Below are 24566 nucleotides of genomic sequence, written 5' to 3'. Positions count from 1 at the left end.
GTTGGGTCGCGGGGGCAGCAGCTTGAGCAGAGATGCCCAGACTTCCCTCTCCCTGGCCACTTCTTCTAGCTCTTCCGGGAGAATCCCAAGGCGTTCCCAGGCCAGTTGAGAGACATAGTCCTTCCAGCGTGTCCTGGGTCTTCCCCGGGGCCTCCTCCCGGTTAGACATGCCCGGAACACCTCACCATGGAGGCGTCCAGGAGGCATCCTGATCAGATGCCCGAGCCACCTCATCTGACTCCTCTCGATGCAGAGCAGCAGCGGCTCTACTCTGAGCCCCTCCCGGATGACTGAGCTTCTCGCCCTATCTTTAAGGGAAAGCCCAGACACCCTGCAGAGGAAACTCATTTCAGCCGCTTGTATTCGCGATCTCGTTCTTTCGGTCACTACCCATAGCTCATGACCATAGGTGAGGGTAGGAACATAGATCGACTGGTAAATTGAGAGCTTCGCCTTGCAGCTCAGCTCCTTTTTCACCACGACAGACCGATGCAGCGCCCGCATTACTGCGGATGCCACACCGATCCGCCTGTCGATCTCACGCTCCATTCTTCCCTCACTCGTGAACAAGACCCCGAGATACTTGAACTCCTCCACTTGGGGCAGGATCTCGCTACCAACCCTGAGAGGGCACTCCACCCTTTTTCCGGCTGAGGACCATGGTCTCGGATTTGGAGGTGCTGATTCTCATCCCAGCCGCTTCACACTCGGCTGCGAACCGATCCAGAGAGAGCTGAAGATCATGGCCTGATGAAGCAAACAGGACAACATCATCTGCAAAAAGCAGTGACCCAATCCTGAGCCCACCAAACCGGACCCCCTCAACGCCCTGGCTGCGCCTAGAAATTCTGTCCATAAAAGTTATGAACAGAATCGGTGACAAAGGGCAGCCCTGGCGGAGTCCAACTCTCACTGGAAACGGGTTCGACTTACTGCCGGCAATGCGGACCAAGCTCTGGCACCGATCGTACAGGGACCGAACAGCCCTTATCAGGGGGGCCGGTACCCCATACTCTCGGAGTACCCCCCACAGGATTCCCCGAGGGACACGGTCGAATGCCTTTTCCAAGTCCACAAAACACATGTAGACTGGTTGGGCAAACTCCCATGCACCCTCCAGGACCCTGCTAAGGGTATAGAGCTGGTCCACTGTTCCACGACCAGGACGAAAACCACACTGTTCCTCCTGAATCCGAGGCTCGACTATCCGACGGACCCTCCTCTCCAGGACCCCTGAATAGACTTTTCCAGGAAGGCTGAGGAGTGTGATCCCTCTGAAGTTGGAACACACCTTCCGATCCCCCTTCTTAAAGAGGGGGACCACCACCCCGGTCTGCCAATCCAGAGGCACTGTCCCTGATGTCCATGCGATGTTGCACAGGCGTGTCAACCAAGACAGTCCTACAACATCCAGAGCCTTGAGGAACTCCGGGCGTATCTCATCCACCCCCGGGGCCCTGCCACCAACGAGTTTTTTGACCACCTCGGTGACCTCAGTCCCAGAGATGGATGAGCCCACCTCTGAGTCCCCAGGTTCTGCTTCCTCATTGGAAGGCATGTTAATGGGATTGAGGAGGTCTTCGAAGTACTCCCCCCACCGACCCACAACATCCCGAGTCGAGGTCAGCAGCGCACCATCCCCACCATATACAGTGTTGACACTGCACTGCTTCCCCTTCCTGAGACGCCGGATGGTGGACCATAATCTCCTCGAAGCCATCCGAAAGTCGTTCTCCATGGCCTCCCCAAACTCCTCCCACGCCCGAGTTTTTGCCTCAGCAACCACCAAAGCCGCATTCCGCTTGGCCTGCCGGTAACTATCAGCTGCCTCCAGGGTCCCACAGGACAAAAGGGTCCTGTAGGACTCCTTCTTCAGCTTGACGGCATCCTTCACCACCGGTGTCCACCAGCGGGTTCGGGGATTGCCGCCACGACAGGCACCGACCACCGTACGGCCACAGCACCGGTCAGCTGCCTCAACAATAGAGGCACAGAACATGGCCCATTCGGACTCAATGTCCCCCACCTCCCTCGGGATGTGGTCGAAGTTCTGCCGGAGGTGGGAGTTGAAGCTACTTCTGACAGGGGGCTCTGCCAGACGTTCCCAGCAGACCCTCACAACAAGTTTGGGCCTACCACGCCTGACCGGCATCCTCCCCCACCATCGAAGCCAACTCACCACCAGGTGGTGATCAGTTGACAGCTTCATCCCTCTCTTCACCCGAGTGTCCAAGACATGTGGCCGCAAGTCCGACGACACGACCACAAAGTCGATCATCGAACTGAGGCCTAGGGTGTCCTGGTGCCAAGTGCACATATGAACACCCCTATGCTTGAACATGGTGTTCGTTATGGACAATCCGTGACGAGCACAGAAGTCCAATAACAAAACACTGCTCGGGTTCAGATCGGGGGGGCCATTCCTCCCAATCACGCCCTTCCAGGTCTCACTGTCATTGCCCACGTGAGCATTGAAGTCTCCCAGCAGAACGAGGGAGTCCCCAGATGGTTTGCCCTGTAGCACCCCCTCCAGGGACTCCAAAAAGGGTGGGCACTCCGAACTGCTGTTCGGTGCATACGCACAAACAACAGTTAGGACCCGTCCCCCCACCCGAAGGCGAAGGGAGGCTACCCTCTCGTCCACCGGGGTAAACCCCAATGTACAGGCTCCAAGTCGGGGGGCAATAAGTATACCCACACCCGCTCGGCGCCTCTCACCGGGGGCAACTCCAGAGTGGTACAGAGTCCAGCCCCTCTCAAGGAGATTGGTTCCATAGTCCAAGCTGTGCGTCGAAGTGAGTCCGACTATATCTAGCCGGAACCTCTCAACTTCGCGCACTAGCTCAGGCTCCTTCCCCATCAGAGAGGTGACATTCCATGTCCCAACAGCCAGCTTCTGTAGCCGAGGATCGGACCGCCAAGGTCCCCGCCTTCGGCCACCACCCAACTCACACTGCACCCGACCTCCTTGGCCCCTCCCATAGGTGGTGAGCCCATGGGAAGGGGGACCCACATTGCCCCTTCGGGCTGTGCCCGACCAAGCCCCATGGGTGCAGGCCCGGCCACCAGGCGCTCGCCATCGAGCCCCACCTCCAGGCCTGGCTCCAGAGTGGGGCCCCGGTGACCCGCGTCCGGGCGAGGGAAAACGCCGTCCAAAATTGTTTTTCATCATAGGAGGTTTGTTTAACCGCTCTTTGTCTCATCCCTCACCTAGGACCAGTTTGCCTTGGGTGGCCCTACCAGGGGCATAAAGCCCCGGACAACAGAGCTCCTAGGATCATTGGGACACACAAACCCCTCCACCACGATAAGGTGGCGGTTAAAGGAGGGGACAATAAAATGTCAGTAAAGAAATTATTTAAAAAAAAAAGCACACAACCATAAAGTATATTTTGGTAAATGGAAACTTTTACATTTGTATTTGCTAAAAAACTGGAATTTGATTTAGCATGTCTGAGAATGTTTTGTTGCGTTTGTTATTAATATTAAAAGTAGCCCCCCACCAAAGAAAGAGTCCTTGTCTCTTTTTCGCCATTGTACTTAAACAGCTATAATGAGTACTATACAGTCGACCCTTGATATACGACCGGCTTGACATGCGAACAACTTGATTTACGACCAAAATTTTTATTTTGATTTACGACCAACATCTTACGTTACGACCTGAATGCGGTCACGTGTATCTGCTTGCGTGATTGTAAACAAACAGAAACATTCCTATTAATGCGGCATTCATTCAATAAAATGTCAGGTTTGTAAACTCTCTTGGGACCTCCTTCAACTAGAAGACTTTCCGGCCTATTTCCCACTTACCTTTCCTGTCAAAAGTTCTTGAGCGTGTTGTAGCTTCCCAACTCACCAATTACCTAACCTCTAATAATTTGATGGAACCCTTTCAGTCTGGTTTCAGAGCGCGGCACAGCTGTGAAACTGCTCTGTTACGGGTAACCAATGATTTGCTTATGGCAGCAGACTCTGGACAAACCAGCATATTAATTCTGTTAGACCTCAGTGCAGCATTTGACACTGTTAGACATGACATCCTACTGTCCAGAATGGAGAACATGCTGGGTATCTCTGGCACTGCCCTCCAGTGGTTCAAGTCCTATCTGACTGATAGGCAAGAGTTTGTTAGTCTTGGCAACAGCAGATCCAGCTCAGCGCCAGTCACACAAGGAGTCCCTCAGGGCTCTGTCCTCGGTCCTCTGCTTTTCTGTATTTATATGCTTCCCCTTGGCCATATTATCCGTGGCTATGGACTGGGTTATCATTTTTATGCAGATGATACCCAGATCTACTTCAATGTTAAAAGTGGAACTTCATCAGAGCTTTCTCAGCTCACAACCTGCCTTAGTGAAATTAAAACCTGGATGGAGCAGAACTCTTTAAAATTAAATTGCAATAAAACTGAACTCATGCAAATTGGGACTAAAATGCAACTTAATAAAATGAGCTCCTTCCCAGTCCATCTTGGCAGTGACCTCATCAGACCTGCCTCTACTGTAAAAAATCTTGGTGTCATTTTTGATTCCTCCCTCACTTATTCCGCCCACATAAATCACATTAAGAAACTTTCTTACTTTCACCTCCATAACATATCCCGTGTTCGCTCCTTCCTCTCCTTCTCTAATGCTGAGAAACTTATCCATGCTTTTATCACATCCCGCATCGATTATTGTAATTCCCTACTGGCAGGTGCCCCTTCTAATCTTATATCACAGCTCCAGCTTATTCAAAACTCAGCTGCAAGAGTCCTTACTCGAACCAGCAGCAGCGAGCACATCACACCCATCCTGCTCCGTCTTCACTGGCTCCCTGTGTCCTACAGAATCGAATATAAAATCCTACTAATAACCTACAAAGCTTTAAATAACCTCACGCCAAACTACATCAGTGACCTTCTCCATCACTATGTGCCTGCCTGCCCACTAAGGTCCTCTGATTCTGGTAATCTTGTTGTGCCCCTCACTAATCTACACTCCATGGGGTGACAGGGCCTTCAGCTGTATAGCGCCCAGACTCTGGAATGACCTACCGAAATTAATCAGGTCAGCTGACTCCATGAATTCTTTTAAAAAACAACTCAAAACTCATCTGTTCAGGAAGGCTTTTAGCTCTACTTGACTTTATTACCCTTCTCTCAGTTTACTTCTCTGTCAAGATGCCAATGTAACCTGTGTGTGTGTGCTAGACCAGGGGTAGGCAACGTCGGTCCTGGAGTGCCACAGTATGTGCAGGTTTTTGTTCCAACCCAGTTCCTTAACGAGAACTCAATTATTGCTGATGAAGCACATATTGCTTAAGTGACATTTTAATGCTTCATTTTAGTGGTCTCACTTGTTAAGGTTCTCCAACCTTAATTGCTTATTTCAATCTTAAACTTCTGCATTCAGTGTTTTAATTGCTCCTTATTAGCAATAAGATGTAAAAGACAAAGCAGCCAGCAGTTCTCCAGCTAGCTTTTTTCCAATTACATCTGTGTGTGTTCATCATGCACGGTTTGATTTAATAAAACACTTAATAGAAAAATGTGACAGACTGAAAATGATCTGTTTTAGGCTTCATATCATTTGGATGATATCCTTGGAAAGGAAAAAAATCTATGATATAAGAGCCTTACATTGCACAGACTAACAAGCCATAAATTTAAATAAGGTCTGAGATTGGCAATGATTGGTTTCTAATTAAGCAATTGGGTTGGAATGAAAACCTGTAGCCACTGCGGCTCACCAGGACCGACATTGCCTACCCCTGTTTTACATCTTATTGCTAATAAGGAGCAATTAAAACACTGAATGCAGCAGTTTAAGATTGAAATAAGCAATTAAGGTTGGAGAACCTTAACAAGCGAGACCACTAAAATGAAGCATTAAAATGTCACTTAAACAATATGTGCTTCATCAGCAATAATTGAGTTCTCGTTAAGGAACTGGGTTGGAACAAAAACCTGCACATACTGTGGCACTCCAGGACCGACGTTGCCTACCCCTGTGCTAGACCATCAATTATGTTGTCTGTTTTCTTTTCAGAATTTACTGTCTTAATCTTCTTTATTTATTTATCTGGTTTGTACAATGCTATATACAGTGATCCCTCGCTATATCGAGCTTCGCCTTTCGCGGATTCACTCTATCGCGGATTTTATATGTAAGTATATTTAAATATATATCGCGGATTTTTTGCTGGTTCGCGGATTTCTGCGGACAATGGGTCTTTTAATTTCTGGTACATGCTTCCTCAGTTGCTTTGCCCAGTTGATTTCATACAAGGGACGCTATTGGCAGATGGCTGAGAAGCTACCCAGCTTACTTTTCTTTCTCTCTCTCTTGCGCTGACTATCTGTGATCCTGACGTAGGGGGTGTGAGCAGGGGGGCTGTTCGCACACCGTCTAAAAATGCTGAAAGATTATCTTCACGTTGCTACCTTCTGTGTGCAGCTTTTAAGTATGCTGCACGGTGCTTGGCATACTTAAAAGCTCAATGGGCACGTATTGATTTTTGACTTTGTTTCTCTCTCTCTCTCCCTGCTCCTGACGAGGGGGTGTGAGCTGCCGCCTTCAACAGCTTTGTGCCGCGGTGCTTCGCATACTTAAGAGCCAAACAGCCATATTGATTTGTTTGCTTTACTCTCTGTTTCCTTTGAAGAGGAAGATATGTTTGCATTCTTTTAATTGTGAGACAGAACTGTCATCTCTGTCTTGTCATGGAGCACAGTTTAAACTTTTGAAAAAGAGACAAATGTTTGTCTGCAGTGTTTGAATAACGTTCCTGTCTCTCTACAACCTCCTGTGTTTCTGCGCAAATCTGTGACCCAAGCATGACAATATAAAAATAACCATATAAACATATGGTTTCTACTTCGCAAATTTTCTTATTTCGCGGGTGGCTCTGGAACGCAACCCCCGCGATGGAGGAGGGATTACTGTACTGTATATTCTGCCGTTTATTATTATATTCTGTAAGTGCCCTGAGCATGGGAAAGGTGCTATATAAATAAAATGTATTATTATTATTTATTAAGACATGCCAAAGTCCAAACTCCGTATGGAAGACTGTTTATCTGTTGCTGGGGCAACAGCCGGCTTAAAGCTGTGCTGAGTCTCTCAGCCAAAGCAAACAGAAAAGATATCGATGGGTGATATTCATGTGATATCCCTGCCCGGCAATGGACAAGCAAGCTTCCACAGTCACGGCAATCGCGCTTCAGGACGCACTTCAGCATGTCGTTCCCATTGAGTGGGGAGTGGTCTCAGAAGAGTTCAGAAACAGTTCCTTGTATCATCGCAAGGAAATGCTGAGAAAAATTTTCCTCAGAATAACTTGTAGGCAGGAGGAGATTAAAATTAACGCAAAAGAAGCTATTGAAACGATTGTAAATACCTGAGCGCAAGTTAAAGAAAGCCTTTAAAAAGCCTTCAGTTTCATTATCATCCTCCTCCCTTCCTGCAGCCCAAAGATGTCAAATTAAATGGTGAGTACAGTATGAAATTGTTGTTTCTGGTAGGCTAGGCACTTTTTATTACTTTTTGGTTAGTACATTAGAAAAATTATTGGTGTTTTCGTAAATTATGCACATTATACAACCCTTTTTTTATTATGAAAAGGTTAAGTAAGTGTTGCAGTGGGAGGTTCGGAACGCATTATGGGTATTTCCATTATTTCTTATGGGAAAAATAGTCTTGACTTAAAACCAACTTGAGTTACAACCAGCCCTCGCGAACGAATTGAGTTCGTAAGTCAAGGGTCCACTGTATCTCTTTATATTCCACTGAATCAATATAATGAGTTTTTTGATACAATACAAATACTACAGCATGATGCTCTTAACGCAGAAGAACTTGACTAACCTGATACTCTCAGAACTACTGGATGCTACTGACACTCACATCAAAGTGGGAAAGCAGTAGGCCCCAATAGCTACCCAGTAGAATTTTATAATAAACTAGGGGGCTTCGCCCCCTGCTCGCTTCGCTCGCCAACCCCCGTGTTTGGTTTTCCGGATTGACACTTTTAAGATTTTTTTTCTTTGAATTGTTGCTATTTCATTAGTTTCACTTTTATTTCCGAACTTCTGTAAAAACAGTATTTGTAATCTTGCGAGTCCCAATATGCTCTTAATCTTTTATAATCTTTTTAATGAGGTCAAGATAGGTTTCTCTGTTTGGAATTTCAGCACAGACAAAACGATCTACATCATCAGCAGTTAATAATTTATTTTTACAAAGTAAAAAAGTAAGTAGAGTTCTGCATTGGACTCCTGTCTGTAAAGTTGTGCTATTTTCCTCTCACAGTTCCAAAAGTACATGGGGTTACCAAGGTGATACCCCAGCTTTTGTCTAGGTTTTTGTACAAGGGCTAGACAGAACGTTTTTGACTCCTGAGTTAAATGTAGCTTTTTAAATAAGCAGACAGATAAATATATATACATGAACAAAGTAACCAATAAATGCATGTGCGGTAAACTCCGTTTTTGAAATTCTCAACATTCTTTATTTGTCACATGCATAGTTATACAGGACAACACGCAGTGAAATGCATCCTGATCCGCTTATCAAAAAGTTAGAAGAATATCAGTTAGGTTAACAAAAAGTCATAGATTGAAAGGTAACAGTATAGCAGAACATAATAAATAAGTAAAATTATGTGAATAAAGTAGAATTAAGGTGTGTTAAGTGTTAAGGTGCAATAGTGTAGTAATTATTGTGCACAACCAAAGTTAGACTGGTGCATAGTTAAATGAGGCAGTTTGTTTGTTTGAGCTACTGCGATCTTTACTTTCTTTTTTTATATTTTCTGATTTTCCTAATTTCATATCCTTTAACTTTCTCCACATGTGTAGAACGCCATTTTTTTTTAGCCTAATTTCCCTGGTTTCATAGTCTCTAACCTGCTCCGCATGTGTTTAGCGCCAACGTTTGTAAATGTCTTTATGAAGTTCTACTTTGTCATTTTACTCATTGTTTTTTAATTCTGAGCTGTACAGTACAATACATAGAACAGAATAATTCCTCAATACAGTGTAAAAATAAAAATTCTAGAAGTACGGAGTAGAATTTCACATTAGATGATATCACATAATATGATTTGGATTTGTTTTAAGTCCAGGAGACGTCATTCATCAAGCTGCCTCCCCCATTTTGCCATTCCACATCTGAAATAGCGCTAATCCGATGAAAGGACCCCTCATTCCCACATCCCCATTCATCAGGGATGACTTTACCTTAGGCAGGCAATCTACAATTTAAAGAGATTGTTATTTTCTTGTGAATTGTTACATATGCATTATTTTCACTTTTACTTTACAAACTTTTGTAAAAAACAATACTTGTTTCTTTATTTCCTGCACCGCGAGGTTACATCTCTTCTTCCCAGACGTATAATGCTGCTCGTGTTGTGAAGGGTGTTACGGCTGAACGTACGCTAAGGATATGCCTTTGGATCATTTGCTGTCTTTTTGCTGCTTGCTAGCTGCCTCCTCTGCCTGTTGCATGTCGTTGTTTTAAGAGCTCGGAGCACATGATGCTTGCCTGCCAAAAGCAATCCAACAACTGCTAGCTTAGAGGTTTGTTGACTTGTTTTAAATGATGGCTCATTGCCTGGTCTCATGTGACGTTGTAAAAGCAATACCAGTCTTTTAATACTGGCCCCAGGCTTTGTTAAATTCTTTCTTGCAGGACATATAACGCTGCTTGTATGGGGGGCGGGGGGGGGGGGGGGGGGGGGGGGGGGGATTGGGGCGCTGCCCTTCGATCTTTTTAAAGCCTGTACAGCCGCTGTCCTTTTTGCTACGGCCCTGGGACAGTCTCTTGGCACTAAGTCTCATGTTTACGGTCCCCGCGAGACGCACCGTGGCAAGTCTCCTTGGTCTCACGGGTCTTTATTATATTTATGTCTTTCGAGATTATCACGTATCGTAGCCTTGCATTTGCTTTCCATTCCAGGATTTTCTATTATATATAGAGAGATCTCTCAACTAAGTTAGCTCCTTTATTAATAACAGCATTAACAACATAGAAGTTAGAGAAAATAAAATTATACCTCAAACTTTTCGCAAAGCATTATTTTTTTATTCCAAAATGAAATAAGGACTTGCTACAATGTGCATTATGCAGTCTAACTTCACTTCTAAATAATGATGATAAGATGCTCTCTAAGGCCTTAGCTAGAGGAATTGAGAAAGTGCTTCCTTCCTATCACAAGACCAAACTGAATTTTTTAGAAGCAAAGGTCAGGTCAGGTTGGGGAGCATGCACTGGTACAGTACGTTGCTGCACACACCACACAACGAAACAGCTCAGGATTCTGGTTGGCAACCTCCCAGGCAGACACACGGTCCAGTCCCACCCTCGGGAAAAGACCATGTGTTATGTGGGCATCCCCTTGGCCTGGTGCAGCCGCTCGGGTCCTCCACAATGAGGATACTGTGAGCTGGATCACCTTTGGGGAATTGCGCCACTTGGCCATAGTGCTGTAACTGACGCTCCCTGACAATGCAGGTATTGTGCCTCAATTGGGAGTCCATGAGCAACCGTTTGTTCGACACAAGATTCCTTTTTCCTACACATGCCTTTTACATTAAGATTTTTTCCCCTGAATTTCTTAATTGTTCCTCTGAATTGCTTCATTTCTTTCCTTAAATGGCACCCAAACAGAAATGAAATGTGAAGTGAGTGAGCCAACAGAAGACCAACTACGCCAGGGCCTGAAACTCCAACCAATTTCACTCCAACCAGTTGCTTAATTAGGCACCAATTCTTGTTGTTAATTAAAACCGTTCTTTTGGTGGAGTGGTGGCTCTGAGGCTAGGGATCTGCACTAGCAATCGGAAGGTTGCCAGTTCGAACCCCGTAAAATGCCAGAAGGGACTCTACTCTGTTGGGCCCTTGAGCAAGGCCCTGAACCTGCAATTGCTAAGCGTGTTGAGTAGTGAGAAAAGCGCTATATAAATGCAAAAAATTATAATTAATTATTTAATTTCATTTTGTTGATTTTCTCTTTTCTAAGAGCTCTGTGAAAATGTTTTGGAGACTTGAGTAGATCAGCATTCCTGAGACCTTCACCTTTCTTTATTTTCAGATTTTGGTCATATTTTGTTTCATTTAGTGTCTCATTATTCTTTGGCTGCTAATTAACGAAAAAGCAAGTAATTAGGAGCAAAAACAGTGCACTAATTAAGAAAAGGGTTAGAATGAAAACATGCAGCTACTGGGGCCCTCCAGGCCCAGAGTTGGGGACCCCTGATCTACACCATGGAATACTCCACAAGAAAAGCAACGTTTCACTTCACCCAAAAGAGAACTGATCTGCAAGTTATTTAGCAAAATATTCAACTGGAACTTTTCATGAGGGATGATTCGTTGCACGTGAAAAACAAATCAGGGCTATGACTGTTTATACTTGTTTCTCAATAAAAATAATTATAATTATAACAATAAATAAAGGGCGGCACGGTGGCGCAGTGGGTAACGCTGCTGCCTCGCAGTTGGGAGACCTGGGGACCCGGGTTTGCTTCCCGGGTCCTCCCTGCGTGGAGTCTGCATGTTCTCCCTGTGTCTGCGTGGGTTTCCTCCGGGTGCTCCGGTTTCCTCCCACAGTCCAAAGACATGCAGGTTAGGTGGATTGGCGATTCTAAATTGGCCCTAGTGTGTGCTTGGTGTGTGGGTGTGTTTGTGTGTGTCCTGCGGTGGGTTGGCACCCTGCCCAGGATTGTTTCCTGCCCTGTGTTGGCTGGGATTGGCTCCAGCAGACACCCGTGACCCTGTGTTCGGATTCAGCGGGTTGGAAAATGGATGGATGGATGGATAATAAATAAAAGATTGTTTTCCCACTGTAATATGCATGAAGTCTGTTGAATTTTCCCTAGCAGCAGGCTTTTCACGCTCCCTGTTCGAGTAGACTGAGTAGCATTGTTTGCTTGAAGAGCATTTATCCACTTTAAAAAGACACACACTTTCCACCTGACTGTATAAGATAGTAAATATGCCATTTTGTTAATGTGTCAGTTACCTGAGGCAACTCAGGGTGCTCTGATTCATTGTCAAATGTAATTGTCCCAAAAAAGAAAATGCCAGTGAGATTTTACATGAGTAATGGAGGGTATCACTGCGGTGAGCTGGTTAACTGCCTACCGGCACAGGCCATTGTAGGGTACACTAATGCCTGTGTTGACAAACTGTCTATCTTTACCCCACAGCCACCTGCAAGGAGTTTGACAAGAGTGGCCTTTCTGCCAACAGGACAGAAGTGGAGAATGCCACCTCACCAGCGCTGGAATTCTGGGAGTAAGCCAGTCTTGTGTTGGATAACATGCTTTACATGAATATACAGCCTAGTTAAAGAACTGCTTGGAAATCCTGGAGCTAATAAAGTAGAGCTGAAGAGCACTTGCTGTCTTTTAAACTCATGAGAACAAATAAAACAGTCAGGATAGCCTGGCACTTTAAACCACATCTGCCAGGTGAGTGCCCAGCACTGAGAAATTCACTTTGCCAGCTAGGGCTGCCAGTCTAGTAATACAGAAACAAATTCACTGTGCACTTGTCAGTCACTTTAGATAGTAGTATAAATTAAGTTACTCCATGTACATTTAAACAGTTTTGCTAACAATGGTTTGGTCAGAGGAGAATGAGCTCGGCATGTCAGTGCTGCAATGTGACCACTGTGCCTTCTGATCACAGCAGACGGGTGCTGAACATCTCTGCAGGGATTGATGAACTGGGAAGCCTGAACTGGGAGATGGCGTTGTGCCTCCTCCTTGCCTGGATTATCTGTTACTTCTGTGTCTGGAAAGGGGTGCGATCTGTAGGCAAGGTGAGGCCTTAACGTAACAGACAATAATGAAGCACCGGGTGACTAAAAGTGCCTTATTCATTATGGACAAAAGTTATGTATGCAGATGCTAACCCTGCTAAATGTCAAAAGTCTTGCCTTTGCTTCCTGCAGGTGGTGTATTTTACGGTCTCATTCATTTACATTATGCTGATCATCCTCTTGGTGCGAGGACTCACTCTCCCTGGGGCCAAGGATGGCATTATTTACTACTTGTATCCAGAGCCATCTCGACTTGCAGACCCTCAGGTGCCAAAACTAATTTAATTAATGTAGTTGTTAATCTTAATGAATTTCCATTATAAGCTGGTACCATATTTGGTGTAACATTACTGTTTGGACCACAGTTCAGTCCCAATATGCCATTTGTGCAGAATTTGCATGTTGTTCATGTGTTCTTTGATCAATCCAATTTCCTCATACAATCCAAAGACATACATTGTTGACTCTGAATAATGCTGATTTACTATTTACTATTTTTGATTTTAGTAAATTTGCTTTGCCATTCTGGGGTATTGAATGTTGTTAAAAGGGAAAAAAAATTGTAATGATTATAGCATAAGGCTACAACATCACAAAAGTGGTAAAAAAGTGCAGGGGTCTGAATACTTTCAGAAGGCACTGTAAGCACAGTATACATATATAAATAGTGTTGTGTTTTATAGTGTATATAAAAAAAGGAGAACTGTGACCTCCAAAAATGTGGAATTAGTTGGTTTATTTTAATTGGTTTTAATTTCTGCTTTAGTCAAACAAATCAATTAAAGATCAGTCAAAATGGCAAAGTATGACAATGAAGGCAACTTGGAGACCAAAATACCAAAAATAAGGCTAACAGCTAAATGTAAAAGTACAGTGTTTCTACTTTTTAATATTGATTATAGTATGTGTAAAATTTCTTTTGGCAAACATATATATATATATATATATATATATATATATATATATATATATATATTGTGAAAATGAACAGATTCGACACACTTAAAGAAGTTTGGGGCAGCCACCCATATAATATTCCTGGCTGCAAAAGGTTTTTTGAATAGCACAGAGCTGTTGACAATACTGAGTCCGAAACAGAACTGACAAGGGTTTGCAAAGATGGCATCTATAAAGGATTAGACCGGACGTGAGGTGTAGGAACCGGAAGTGACTCTCTTCTGACTTCAGTCTGTGAGTCAGAACCGGAAGTGGCGTTCTTCTGGGCACCTGAACCAGACGTGACATGAGGCTGGATGCCAGAGGTGACATCATCAGATCTGAGTCAGATGTTTTCACCTGGCTGGTCTGCAGAGATAACAGGAGAAGGTTTAGTGCACCCCGCCACCCCCTGACATGGCGTTTAAGTATCCTCGCTTGGTCCATACAACATCCTCCTAATCGCATGTGTGTGACAATATACATATATATATATATATATATATATATATATATATATATATATATATATATATATATATATATATATACAGTGCATCCAGAAAGTATTCACAGTGCATCACTTTTCCCACATTTTGTTATGTTACAGCCTTATTCCAAAATGGATTAAATTCATTTTTTTCCTCAGAATTCTGCACACAACACCCCATAATAACAACGTGAAAAAAGTTTACTTGAGGTTTCTGCAAATTTATTAAAAATAAAAAAACTGAGAAATCCCATGTACATAAGTATTCACAGCCTTTGCTCAATACTTTGTCGATGCACCTTTGGCAGCAATTACAGCCTCAAGTCTTTTTGAATATGATGCCACAAGCTTGGCACACCTATCCTTGGCCAGTTTCGCCCATTCCTCTTTGCAGCACCTCTCAAGCTCCATCAGGTTGGATGGGAAGTGTCGGTGCACAGTCATTTTAAGATCTCTCCAGAGATGTTCAATCGGATTCAAGTCTGGGCTCTGGCTGGGCCACTCATGGACATTCACAGAGTTGTCCTGAAGCCACTCCTTTGATATCTTGGCTGTGTGCTTAGGGTCGTCGTCCTGCTGAAAGATGAACCGTCGCCCCAGTCTGAGGTCAAGAGCGCTCTGGAGCAGGCTTTCATCCAGGATGTCTCTGTACATTGCTGCAGTATCTTTCCCTTTATCCTGACTAGTCTCCCAGTTCCTGCCGCTGAAAAACATCCCCACAGCATGATGCTGCCACCACCATGCTTCACTGTAGGGATGGTATTGGCCTGGTGATGAGCGGTGCCTGGTTTCCTCCAAACGTGACACCTGGCATTCACACCAAAGAGTTCAATCTTTGTCTCATCAGACCAGAGAATTTTCTTTCTCATGGTCTGAGAGTTCTTCAGGTGCTTTTTGGCAAACTCCAGGCGGGCTGCCATGTGCCTTTTACTAAGGAGTTGCTTCCGTCTGGCCACTCTATCATACAGGCCTGATTGGTGGATTGCTGCAGAGATGGTTGTCCTTCTGGAAGGTTCTCCTCTCTCCATAGAGGACCTCTGGAGCTCTGACAGAGTGACCATCGGGTTCTTGGTCACCTCCCTGACTAAGGCCCTTCTCCCCCGATCGCTCAGTTCAGATGGCCGGCCAGCTCTAGGAAGAGTCCTGGTGGTTTCGAACTTCTTCCACTTACGGATGATGGAGACAGTATGTCTCTGAACATCTCAGAATTCATTTGGCTGCTTCTGTCCTGTGTCACATCATCAATAAACACTAGTGTCCCAGTGCCACTGGCAGCCATGCACGCCCAAACCATCACACTGCCTCACACTGAGCTGTTCCATGCCTTCTCCATACTTTTTTCTTGCCATCATTCTGGTAGAGGTTGATGTTGGTCTCATCTGTCCAAAGAATGTTTTTCCAGAACTGTGCTGGCTTTTTTAGAGGTTCTTTAGCAAAGTCCAATCTAGCCTTTCTATTCTTGAGGCTTATGAGTGGCTTGCACTTTGCAGTGCACCCTCTGTATTTACTTTCATGCAGTCTTCTCTTTATGGTAGACTTGGATATCGATACGCCTACCCCCTGGAGAGTGTTGTTCACTTGGTTGGCTGTTGTGAAGGGGTTTCTCTTCACCATTGAAATGATTCTGCGATCACCCACCACTGTTATCTTCCGTGGACGTCCAGGTCTTTTTGCATTGCTGAGTTCACCAGTGCTTGCTTTCTTTCTCAGGATGTACCAAACTGTAGATTTTGCCACTCGTAATATTGTAGCAATTTCTCAGATGGGTTTTTCCTGTTTTCGCAGCTTAAGGATGGCTTCTTCACCTGCATGGAGAGCTCCTTTGACCGCATGTTGTCTGTTCACAGCAAAATCTTCCACATGCAAGCACCACACCTCAAATCAATTCCAGGCCTTTTATCTGCTTAATTGATAATAACATAACGACGGACTTCCCACACCTGCCCATGAAATAGCCTTTGAGTCAATTGTCCAATTACTTTTGAGCCCCTGAAATGAAGGGATTGTGTTAAAAAATGCTTTAGTTGCCTCACATTTTTATGCAATCGGTTTGTTCACCCCACTGAATTAAAGCTGAAAGTCTGCACTTCAACTCCATTTGAGTTGTTTCATTTAAAATTCATTGTGTTAATGTACAGAACCAAAATTAGGAAAAAGTTGTCTCGGTCCAAATAATTATGGACCTAATTGTATGTATATATATATATATATATATATATATAAAACAATCTTCAGTTAATGCATTCAAAATGATATATGTGTCCGAAATTGTTTTTTCTTTGTGGGCGCATTTTCAGACGACCCTCACAAGCCCAATCAACTCTGAGTGACTTCTGTTGAAGTTTACCTTTCACTGGTATGAGTAAAATGACAAGCTCGGAAACTAGAGAATATTTGATAGAACTAGACCATTTTATTTGTGAATTGTCCTAACTTTATATATTCAGGAATGATTTTATATATTCCCACGCCGACTTTATATAATCAGGCTTTGATGTTATATACAGGTACTCCTCACTTTATGACCTATTTGCTTAACGACCACTCGCACTTACGACCAATCGAGTTTTGACCTGCAATTCGGGGAATCCCCTTTCTCAGCTTGAGTGTCGGTCAATGGCGAATGGTGACATGCGCACTGAGCATACTATAGGCTTGGTATGTGCTTTTTCAGTCAGTTTCATTCCTACAAGCAGTCACTGTGTAAGCTCGTTTTTTTTTTACATATTTGTAACCCCAAAATAGTACAGATGTCGATGAAAAGAAAAAGTATGGCATCATCTGGAGAAATTATTAAGAAACGAAGTAAAGCTATCGACCTTGAAATGAAAATAAAAATCATACAAGATTACGAAGCTGGTAAAACGGTTAAAGAAATAGCATGTGACTTGAAATTGGCACATTCGACAATTTCAACGATTTTAAAGGATAAAGTTAGAGTAAAATTATCGACAGGATTTAAAACAATAATAACTAGGCAGCGAAAGGGTCTTATTAATGAGATGGAGAAATTATTGGCGATCTGGTTTGACAACCAGATGCAAAATAATATGCCGATAAGCCTTTTAATAATTCAAGCTAAGGTACGCAGTATCTTTGAGACTTTGAAGGCACGTGAAGGTGAAAAATCGACAGAATCATTTACAAATGATAATATGTACATATGCATGTCTTTTTATAAATAAAGTTTGTTGCATAATTTTATATAATTTTACAACGATCCTATATTCCCGGCGCCAGCTCCTCGCTTATCGACCAATTCGCTTAATGATGTAGTCGTCTGAACGGAACTCGGCCGTAAAGTGAGGAGTACCTGTATTCAGAGCACTGACTTTATATATTCAGAAAATCATTGTATTTGCCTGTTTGACACCCCATAATATATACAGTATATATATATATATATATATATATATATATATCATATATTGTAGCAGTTAAGGCGTGGAGTCACCTTTCGAACCCTTAGGTATCACTCTTCAGACCAGGTGAAAGTACAACAATATTTTATTTTGTTGTTACGTGCATAAAGCACTCCACACACCACACTCATATAATCCACTATTCTCTCAATAAACAATACTCTCTCCTCCTCGCCCAGACACTTCGCCACCCTACCTCCCAGCTCAGCCCAATGTTCTGGGCTTCCCAGAGTTCTTTTATAGCTCCTGACCCAGAAGTGGTTCCAAGCACAACCCACAAGTCCATTTCCTTCCGGGTCAGGGCAAACAGTCCTCTTCATCCCGGGAGCACGTCGTTTCTTCCGGACACGTGATGCTGACGCACTCCCGGGTTATAGGGCATACAAGAACCCACTAGCCCCCTTACAGCGACTCCTGGCGGCCCCCAAGGTATCCAGCAGGGTTGTGTCACAACACTACAAAGTCCATGAGGCCCTGCTGGAACTCGGGGCACGAATATGCTGTCTGGAGGGCTCCTCCTAGCGGCCTGGGGGTGAGGGCCGGACTGGGAAGCCGGCAATCCTCCACAATATATATATATATATATATATATATATATATATATATATATATATATATATATATATATAATTATTGTATATAATATATATATATATATATATATATACATATAATACACATATATATATATATATATATATATATATATATATATATATATATATATATATATATAAAACTTTCCTCCCAGTCATTATCAGAAAATACAGTGCCAATGAAAAGTATTGACTCTTTAATGTCAATGTGAAAAAAATCTCTGTAAAGTGATCTAATTTAACAACAAATATACCACACAGAATAAGTGATGACATAAGTATTCACCCCTTCAAGTCAGTGTTTAGCAAATGGCAGCCATGACAGCCCTGACTCGGTTTGCCCAGATCTCCTGTCTCTCTTTATCATCTTTTCACATCTGGACACTGTTCTGTTCCTCTTTACTTGAACTGCCCAAGCTGCTTCATGTTGCATGTTGATCATGCGTGAACAGCCTTTTTCAAGTCCAGCCACAAATTTTTAGTTGGATTGGATATGGACTTAGCCACTTCACAACATTAATACTGCTGTTTTTAAGCTACTCCTGTGAAGCTTTTACTTTATGCTTGATGTTCTTGTCTTGCTGGATAACAAATATTTTCCCAAGGCACAAGTTTCTTGCAGATTGTGTCCAATTTTTTTTCAAGGATTTCCCCATATTCTGCTGCATTTGTTTTCTCTCACAAGTCTCCCAGGGCCTGCTGCAGACAAGCATTTCCACAGCACAATGCTGCCAACGAGCAAAAGCAATGCATATTATATATGTTGTGATTTGGATTTCCTTTTAATAATCGGACAGCAAAGGCAATTGCTATTTCTAGTGATAATGTTAACACTGGTGATTTTGCTGTGTACTATTGATGTGCAGTGGATGAATGAACTAGTTCTCTTGTACTTGTCTTGGTCTCTGAATGAACGTACTGGTTCACTGACATTAAAGAACAAATTTTTTCAAGGCATGTACACTACTTATATAGCATTCCACAACAGTCCAGAACTATCATCTTAAAGTCACTTAAATAGCTGCTGTATTCGGGAAATAGCCTAGCAGTAAACTGTTTCAGCAAAACAGTCATGATGACAACTAGCCAATGACTGACTTGGTAGAGGACACCAAGCACCTCCTATTGATCGGTTCAATCTGACTGAGTGACTATGAGCATCTCAGTACACGGACTGATTGAATGAACCAGTGTGCTCCCTACTGGTCTGGAGAACCATTACAAGTCTTGCAGTACAGTACACTGAACTAGTTCACTGAAAAGACTACAGACAAGAGACATTACAGTACATTGAATCGCAGTTCAGATTAGGGCAGATGGCATCAGAAAGGATGGGAGATTAAAGAAGGAAATTGTAGGAGACTAATCCAAAACTGTTGTCACAGTTTTATCGTGAAGTGTTCGCTATTCTAAGGTTTAATTTGTACAATTTTTTTTTATTTTATTTATTGTCAAAATTCAATAAGGAAGATTTTTATTATTATTATTATTATTATTATTATTATTATTTAATAATATTATTATGTGTGAATTACTTATCTATTTATTTTTTTGCTTGCTTATTACTTTTTTTGTATTGTTTGGTGGTTAAAGTTACACTGTTATGATACTATTCTATATTTTTAAACTAGAACTAGGGGGGCCAAGCTCCCCTGGCGCCTTTGGTGCCCATTACTTAGTTGCAGCCTAGCAGGCCGCCCCACTTGTGGCCAAAATCATGAAATTCTATAAATATTTAAAAGAAAAATTAATTATTATTTAATGGAGTAAAAATCATACTCTCTTACCGATTGGAGTATTCCCGTTAAACTGAGGTCCACTATGCTCGATGCGTATTTATAATAGACTAAATAAACAATCCATTCATTTTAACTGACATTCTTATAGATAAAAAAAAAACTTTTTTTTAAAAAATGACAGGAAAAACCACGTGAAAACTAAAGAGGTATGCAATGGGTCATCGTAACTCGACCTTCAGCTAACTAAATCACCTAAATACAAACATCGGTGTTATGAATAGATTTTTTTTTAATAGTTTGTTCTTGTGAAAGAAAGTTTACGCAATAAAAAATAATGTAATTTATTGTATTAAATTATTGACATAATTATTGAAATAATAATTTATTGAAATTAAAATCCACGACTTTCTTGATATTTTAGTTTATAATTGAAAAACAGAATAAGAATCTGAAAATCTAACAATATCATATTAAAGTTTGATAAATTCTGAAAAGAATCATACCAAACATATATATGTAGGTTTTAAAATAAGCCCAGTTTAAAGCGTGACAAAAAACATGACATAAACAGGTTACATAAAATCGATGCACTAAATCGTTGTTTAGAATTATATATATATATATATAGATATAGCTTATTGTTGTTTTTGAAATGAATGAAACAGTGATTCAAAGATTTGAGTCATTTTGGTGAACTGAACAAAATGAATCAAATCATTAAAAGAAATCGTTTTGCACATCACTACTATGTGAGTTTATAATCAACTGATATTATATTCAAGAGAGATTTGTATTAAAATGCATGTATGGAGCATAGGCTAATTTTCATTTAAGGAAAAAAAATGATAAAAGCTGAGCTATAGGGTGGGCCAATGAGGAAAGTGGCTGATACACTCAGACTCAGCACCAGAGCTACCCTTGCCTTGACCACTGTGAAGCCCTTAGAGAAATGGATTTCTTGTACTCTGAAAAGTTTATCTTTTGTTTTGGAGTTTCTTTATCCTTCAAGAAAAAAAAGAAATCTTTAAACTTTTGTTTGTGAAGTGAACATGCATCTCCCAGTCAGCTTCAAGAATATCTGTGACAGTGGAAAACTTGGGGCCGCCATTTTGGGATAGCAGATGGCCAGTTTGTATAACAAGTCAGACAGAGGGTATGCACGATGAGTTTGTGAACAATTTCATGTTTTTCGTGACTGCTATAAGTGTATGCATTGCTTTGCTTTTTAAAAAAAAGGGATAATAAAGATACACAACACTATAAAATGCCAATTGATAAGTTTCTATTTTTTCTAAATTTCACGCTGCAACTTTATGTATTTACCCCTCGTGCCGCAGGTCTGGATGGACGCTGGAACTCAGATTTTCTTCTCTTACACTCTCTGCATTGGCTGCCAGACAACACTCAGCAGTTACAACAAGTACACAAATGACTGCTACAAGTAAGCCCTTCTTCTCCTTCTCTGTAATTAGCTTATGTTAATAGACCATATGACAAATTATTTAAAGGTGCCTTTATAAACTATTTATAAAATAAAAATAGTAAAGTAAAAATAATCCTCCACTTATAAGCTGCACCATCTAAATTATCTATAATATGGCCACAATCAACCAATCGCTCAGTATTCTTTCCTTTCTGCACCCTCTATTGCAATGTCTGATTTCATCTCCCTACCGTCTGCACTACAAAAAGCAGGTTTAAAAAGATGAAAGATGATATTAATGACAGCACAGAGGCACTGCTTCACCAGACAGAGTTAAAATGTTTGCATATGCTCCCCACGTCTGATGCTTCAAGTATCCTGTGTGTTAGGATCATCAATGGCACTAATTAGTTGGATGAGGATGAGTGTTGTATGCATGAGTGCCCTTTGGTGGACTAGTATCACATCCAGCTTTGGGGTCTGTGTTGTGCCAGTTGCTGGCGTCCTGTGACCACATATTTAGATTAAGTTCCTTCAAACCACCTATGGATCCTGTCTATTTTTAGGGACTGCATTTACCTGTGCCTCTTGAACAGTGGAACAAGCATCTTAGCTGGCTTTGCTGTTTTTTCTACACTGGGCTTCATGGCTTATGAACAAGGATTGCCAATTGATGAAGTGGCAGAGTCTGGTAAGTATTCTGCATGGAAACTGTAAACCCCCTGAATTGAATATGTCCTCTATATGTTGATTCAGACTGGCAGAGATAACTTTCCTTTGACATATCATTTGTAGGTCCGGGCCTCATTTTTATTGTGTACCCCTATGCCATCTCCATGATGCCTCTCCCTCAACTATGGACTTTCTGCTTATTTCTCATGGTTTTTCTTCTTGGACTGGATACTCAGGTAAACGTGCATGCTAACTAAACAATTTCTGAAGCACTGTCCACGCAGCAAATAAACTAACACATTAGGCCAGTGTGGGCAACCATATTGGCCCTATGTGGGCAGCTAACAATGGCCCAGTTGAGATTTGCACATCGGGGCAACATTGGCTCTAAAATACTGGGCTTGTGTGGAAAAACAGACCAGCAGCCCAAATGTGGTCATGAACATGAAAAAAAGTCCATACCTTACTAGTCCATTCTTCCATATTCTATACCTGCTAATCCAGAGTAAGGTTGTATGGCACATGAAAGCTATCCCAGCATGCAATGGGGCAGGCAGGAACAACCCCTGGGTGAACGTACTCACACACACACACAGTAATTTAGCATCACCAGACCACCTAACTTGCATGATTTTTAGACTGTGGAAGGACACCGGAGGGCTCGAGAGAAAGTAACATTGACTTGGGGAAAACATGTCACTTCTGTGCAGGTACGATGTGAACCCCGGTCTCCTTACTGTGCATCACCACTTACTGGTCCTTTCCTTACAACTTTATTTTAATGTTTAGTTATTTTTTTTTATCAATTAAATGATATATAATTCTGAACATTAACAATTTATTAATTAAGAAGGAACTAAAAACACAGTACTAATGTGGCTTTGAGTGATTTATTCTTACAAAACACAAAATGTCTTTGCATTTATGAAAACATCAGTGATAAAATATAAAAAAAAATTGTGCTATTTAACTAACATAAAAATAACTCTTTTTGAAGTCGTTGAAATGGTTATTTATACTTTTACAATCACAATCTGAAACCCACTGAAAACAGAGTTTCACATAGCGACATACTCATTAACGACATTAGAAGTAGAAAACTGTGGGTTAGATAGATAGATAGATAGATAGATAGATAGATAGATAGATAGATAGATAGATAGATAGATAGATAGATAGATAGATACTTTATTAATCCCAAGGGATTACATCGGCCAGCATTACCCAACAATCACTGGGCCAATCAGGGACTTACTGAATTTCTACTGATGGCGATTAACCCATTTTGGGCCACTAGGGGAACTTTGCTAAGGTGCCCCTTGAGGCAGCCCCCATATTGGGCCAGTGGGGGATTTGATTGGGTTTTCCCCATGGTCTGCCTACAAGGGGCCAGTGTGTGCATGTTTGGTGGGCAGCGTGTTCTTCTTTGGACAACCATGTGTTTCTCTGTCTTTTATCAGTTTATGACCGTTGAAATCATCATGGCCACTACCACGGACCTGTTTGCTCATCTGTTACAAAAGGAAAGACGTTTACAGGCTCTACTGCTGCTCATCTGTATTTTTTCTTACTTACTAGGACTTCCGATGCTCACAGAGGTAAGAATGAAGAAGAACTTGTTTTTTATATACCACATTGTTAAATTGTTATAAGGCACACAGAGCTGATTGGAACAAGAAAAATGAAATGTCCATGTACCAAACATGGTAATGATGTGGCCAGTCATACAAGTCACACAGATGGAAAAAAGATGGTGAAAAAACGAAAGGGCCTATCAATCCCCTTAGAAGTTTTTACATTTTATTGATATACAAATTTGAATCAGAATGATATTCATTTGGCTTTCGTGACACTGGCCAACAAAAACTCTTTAATGGCAAAATTAAAACAGCTGTGATTTAAATCAATTACAAATATAAAACAAAGCAATGTATTTCATAAGTTGTAACTGCCCTTTAACATGGCACACCTAAATCATCACCATTTTGTTTTAGACATCCAGTCATTAGTTTAATAGAGAGCACCTCTCTGTGCTTTGAATCGATTGTCATTGACAACTTGTGGTGCGTCAGTATGGTGTCCTCACCTACTCAATAAAGACAAAAGAACGGTAAAAGAAACTCAGAGAAAACTGATTGAAAAGCACAAGACAAGAAAATATCCAAATCACTGAATATCCAGTTAAATTAATCATTAAAATATGAAAAGGGTATGACACAGGTATAAATCTGCCTAGAGGAGACTGTTCACTAAAACTGAAGGTGACAAGTGAAGGAGAGAGAGGAGAGGGTGAAGGGTTGGGAGTAGGCGCTGGTTACAGCGCGTTGTCACACCCTCCATACGACGTATCACCTGGATTGTGACCCAAGTGCAGCAAGTGACACCTCAGCGCCACACTGGAGCAGTGTAAAGTTATTTTATGGTGCCTGGAGTGCCAATTCTACTACCAAACCCAGAGTTTTCCCTGCAAGTTGGGGG

At 42.1% G+C, this 24566-nt stretch overlaps 1 protein-coding gene across 1 annotated transcript in view; it reads left to right on the top strand.

Moving 5' to 3' along the window:
• Nucleotides 1–24566, top strand: part of LOC114644671 (sodium- and chloride-dependent GABA transporter 2-like) — a 45676-nt gene that overhangs the window by 11757 nt on the left and 9353 nt on the right. Inside the window, exons 4-10 of the mRNA XM_028792708.2 lie at nucleotides 12194–12281; nucleotides 12678–12810; nucleotides 12943–13077; nucleotides 21331–21434; nucleotides 21983–22107; nucleotides 22212–22324; nucleotides 23549–23686. Of these exons, the coding sequence (XP_028648541.2) occupies nucleotides 12194–12281; nucleotides 12678–12810; nucleotides 12943–13077; nucleotides 21331–21434; nucleotides 21983–22107; nucleotides 22212–22324; nucleotides 23549–23686 (836 nt within the window). The remainder of the gene's footprint in view (nucleotides 1–12193; nucleotides 12282–12677; nucleotides 12811–12942; nucleotides 13078–21330; nucleotides 21435–21982; nucleotides 22108–22211; nucleotides 22325–23548; nucleotides 23687–24566) is intronic.

The sequence above is a fragment of the Erpetoichthys calabaricus genome, chromosome 5, assembly GCF_900747795.2.
Source record: "Erpetoichthys calabaricus chromosome 5, fErpCal1.3, whole genome shotgun sequence".
Taxonomy (NCBI): domain Eukaryota; kingdom Metazoa; phylum Chordata; class Cladistia; order Polypteriformes; family Polypteridae; genus Erpetoichthys; species Erpetoichthys calabaricus.
This window is presented reverse-complemented; position numbering and strand designations above follow the sequence as displayed.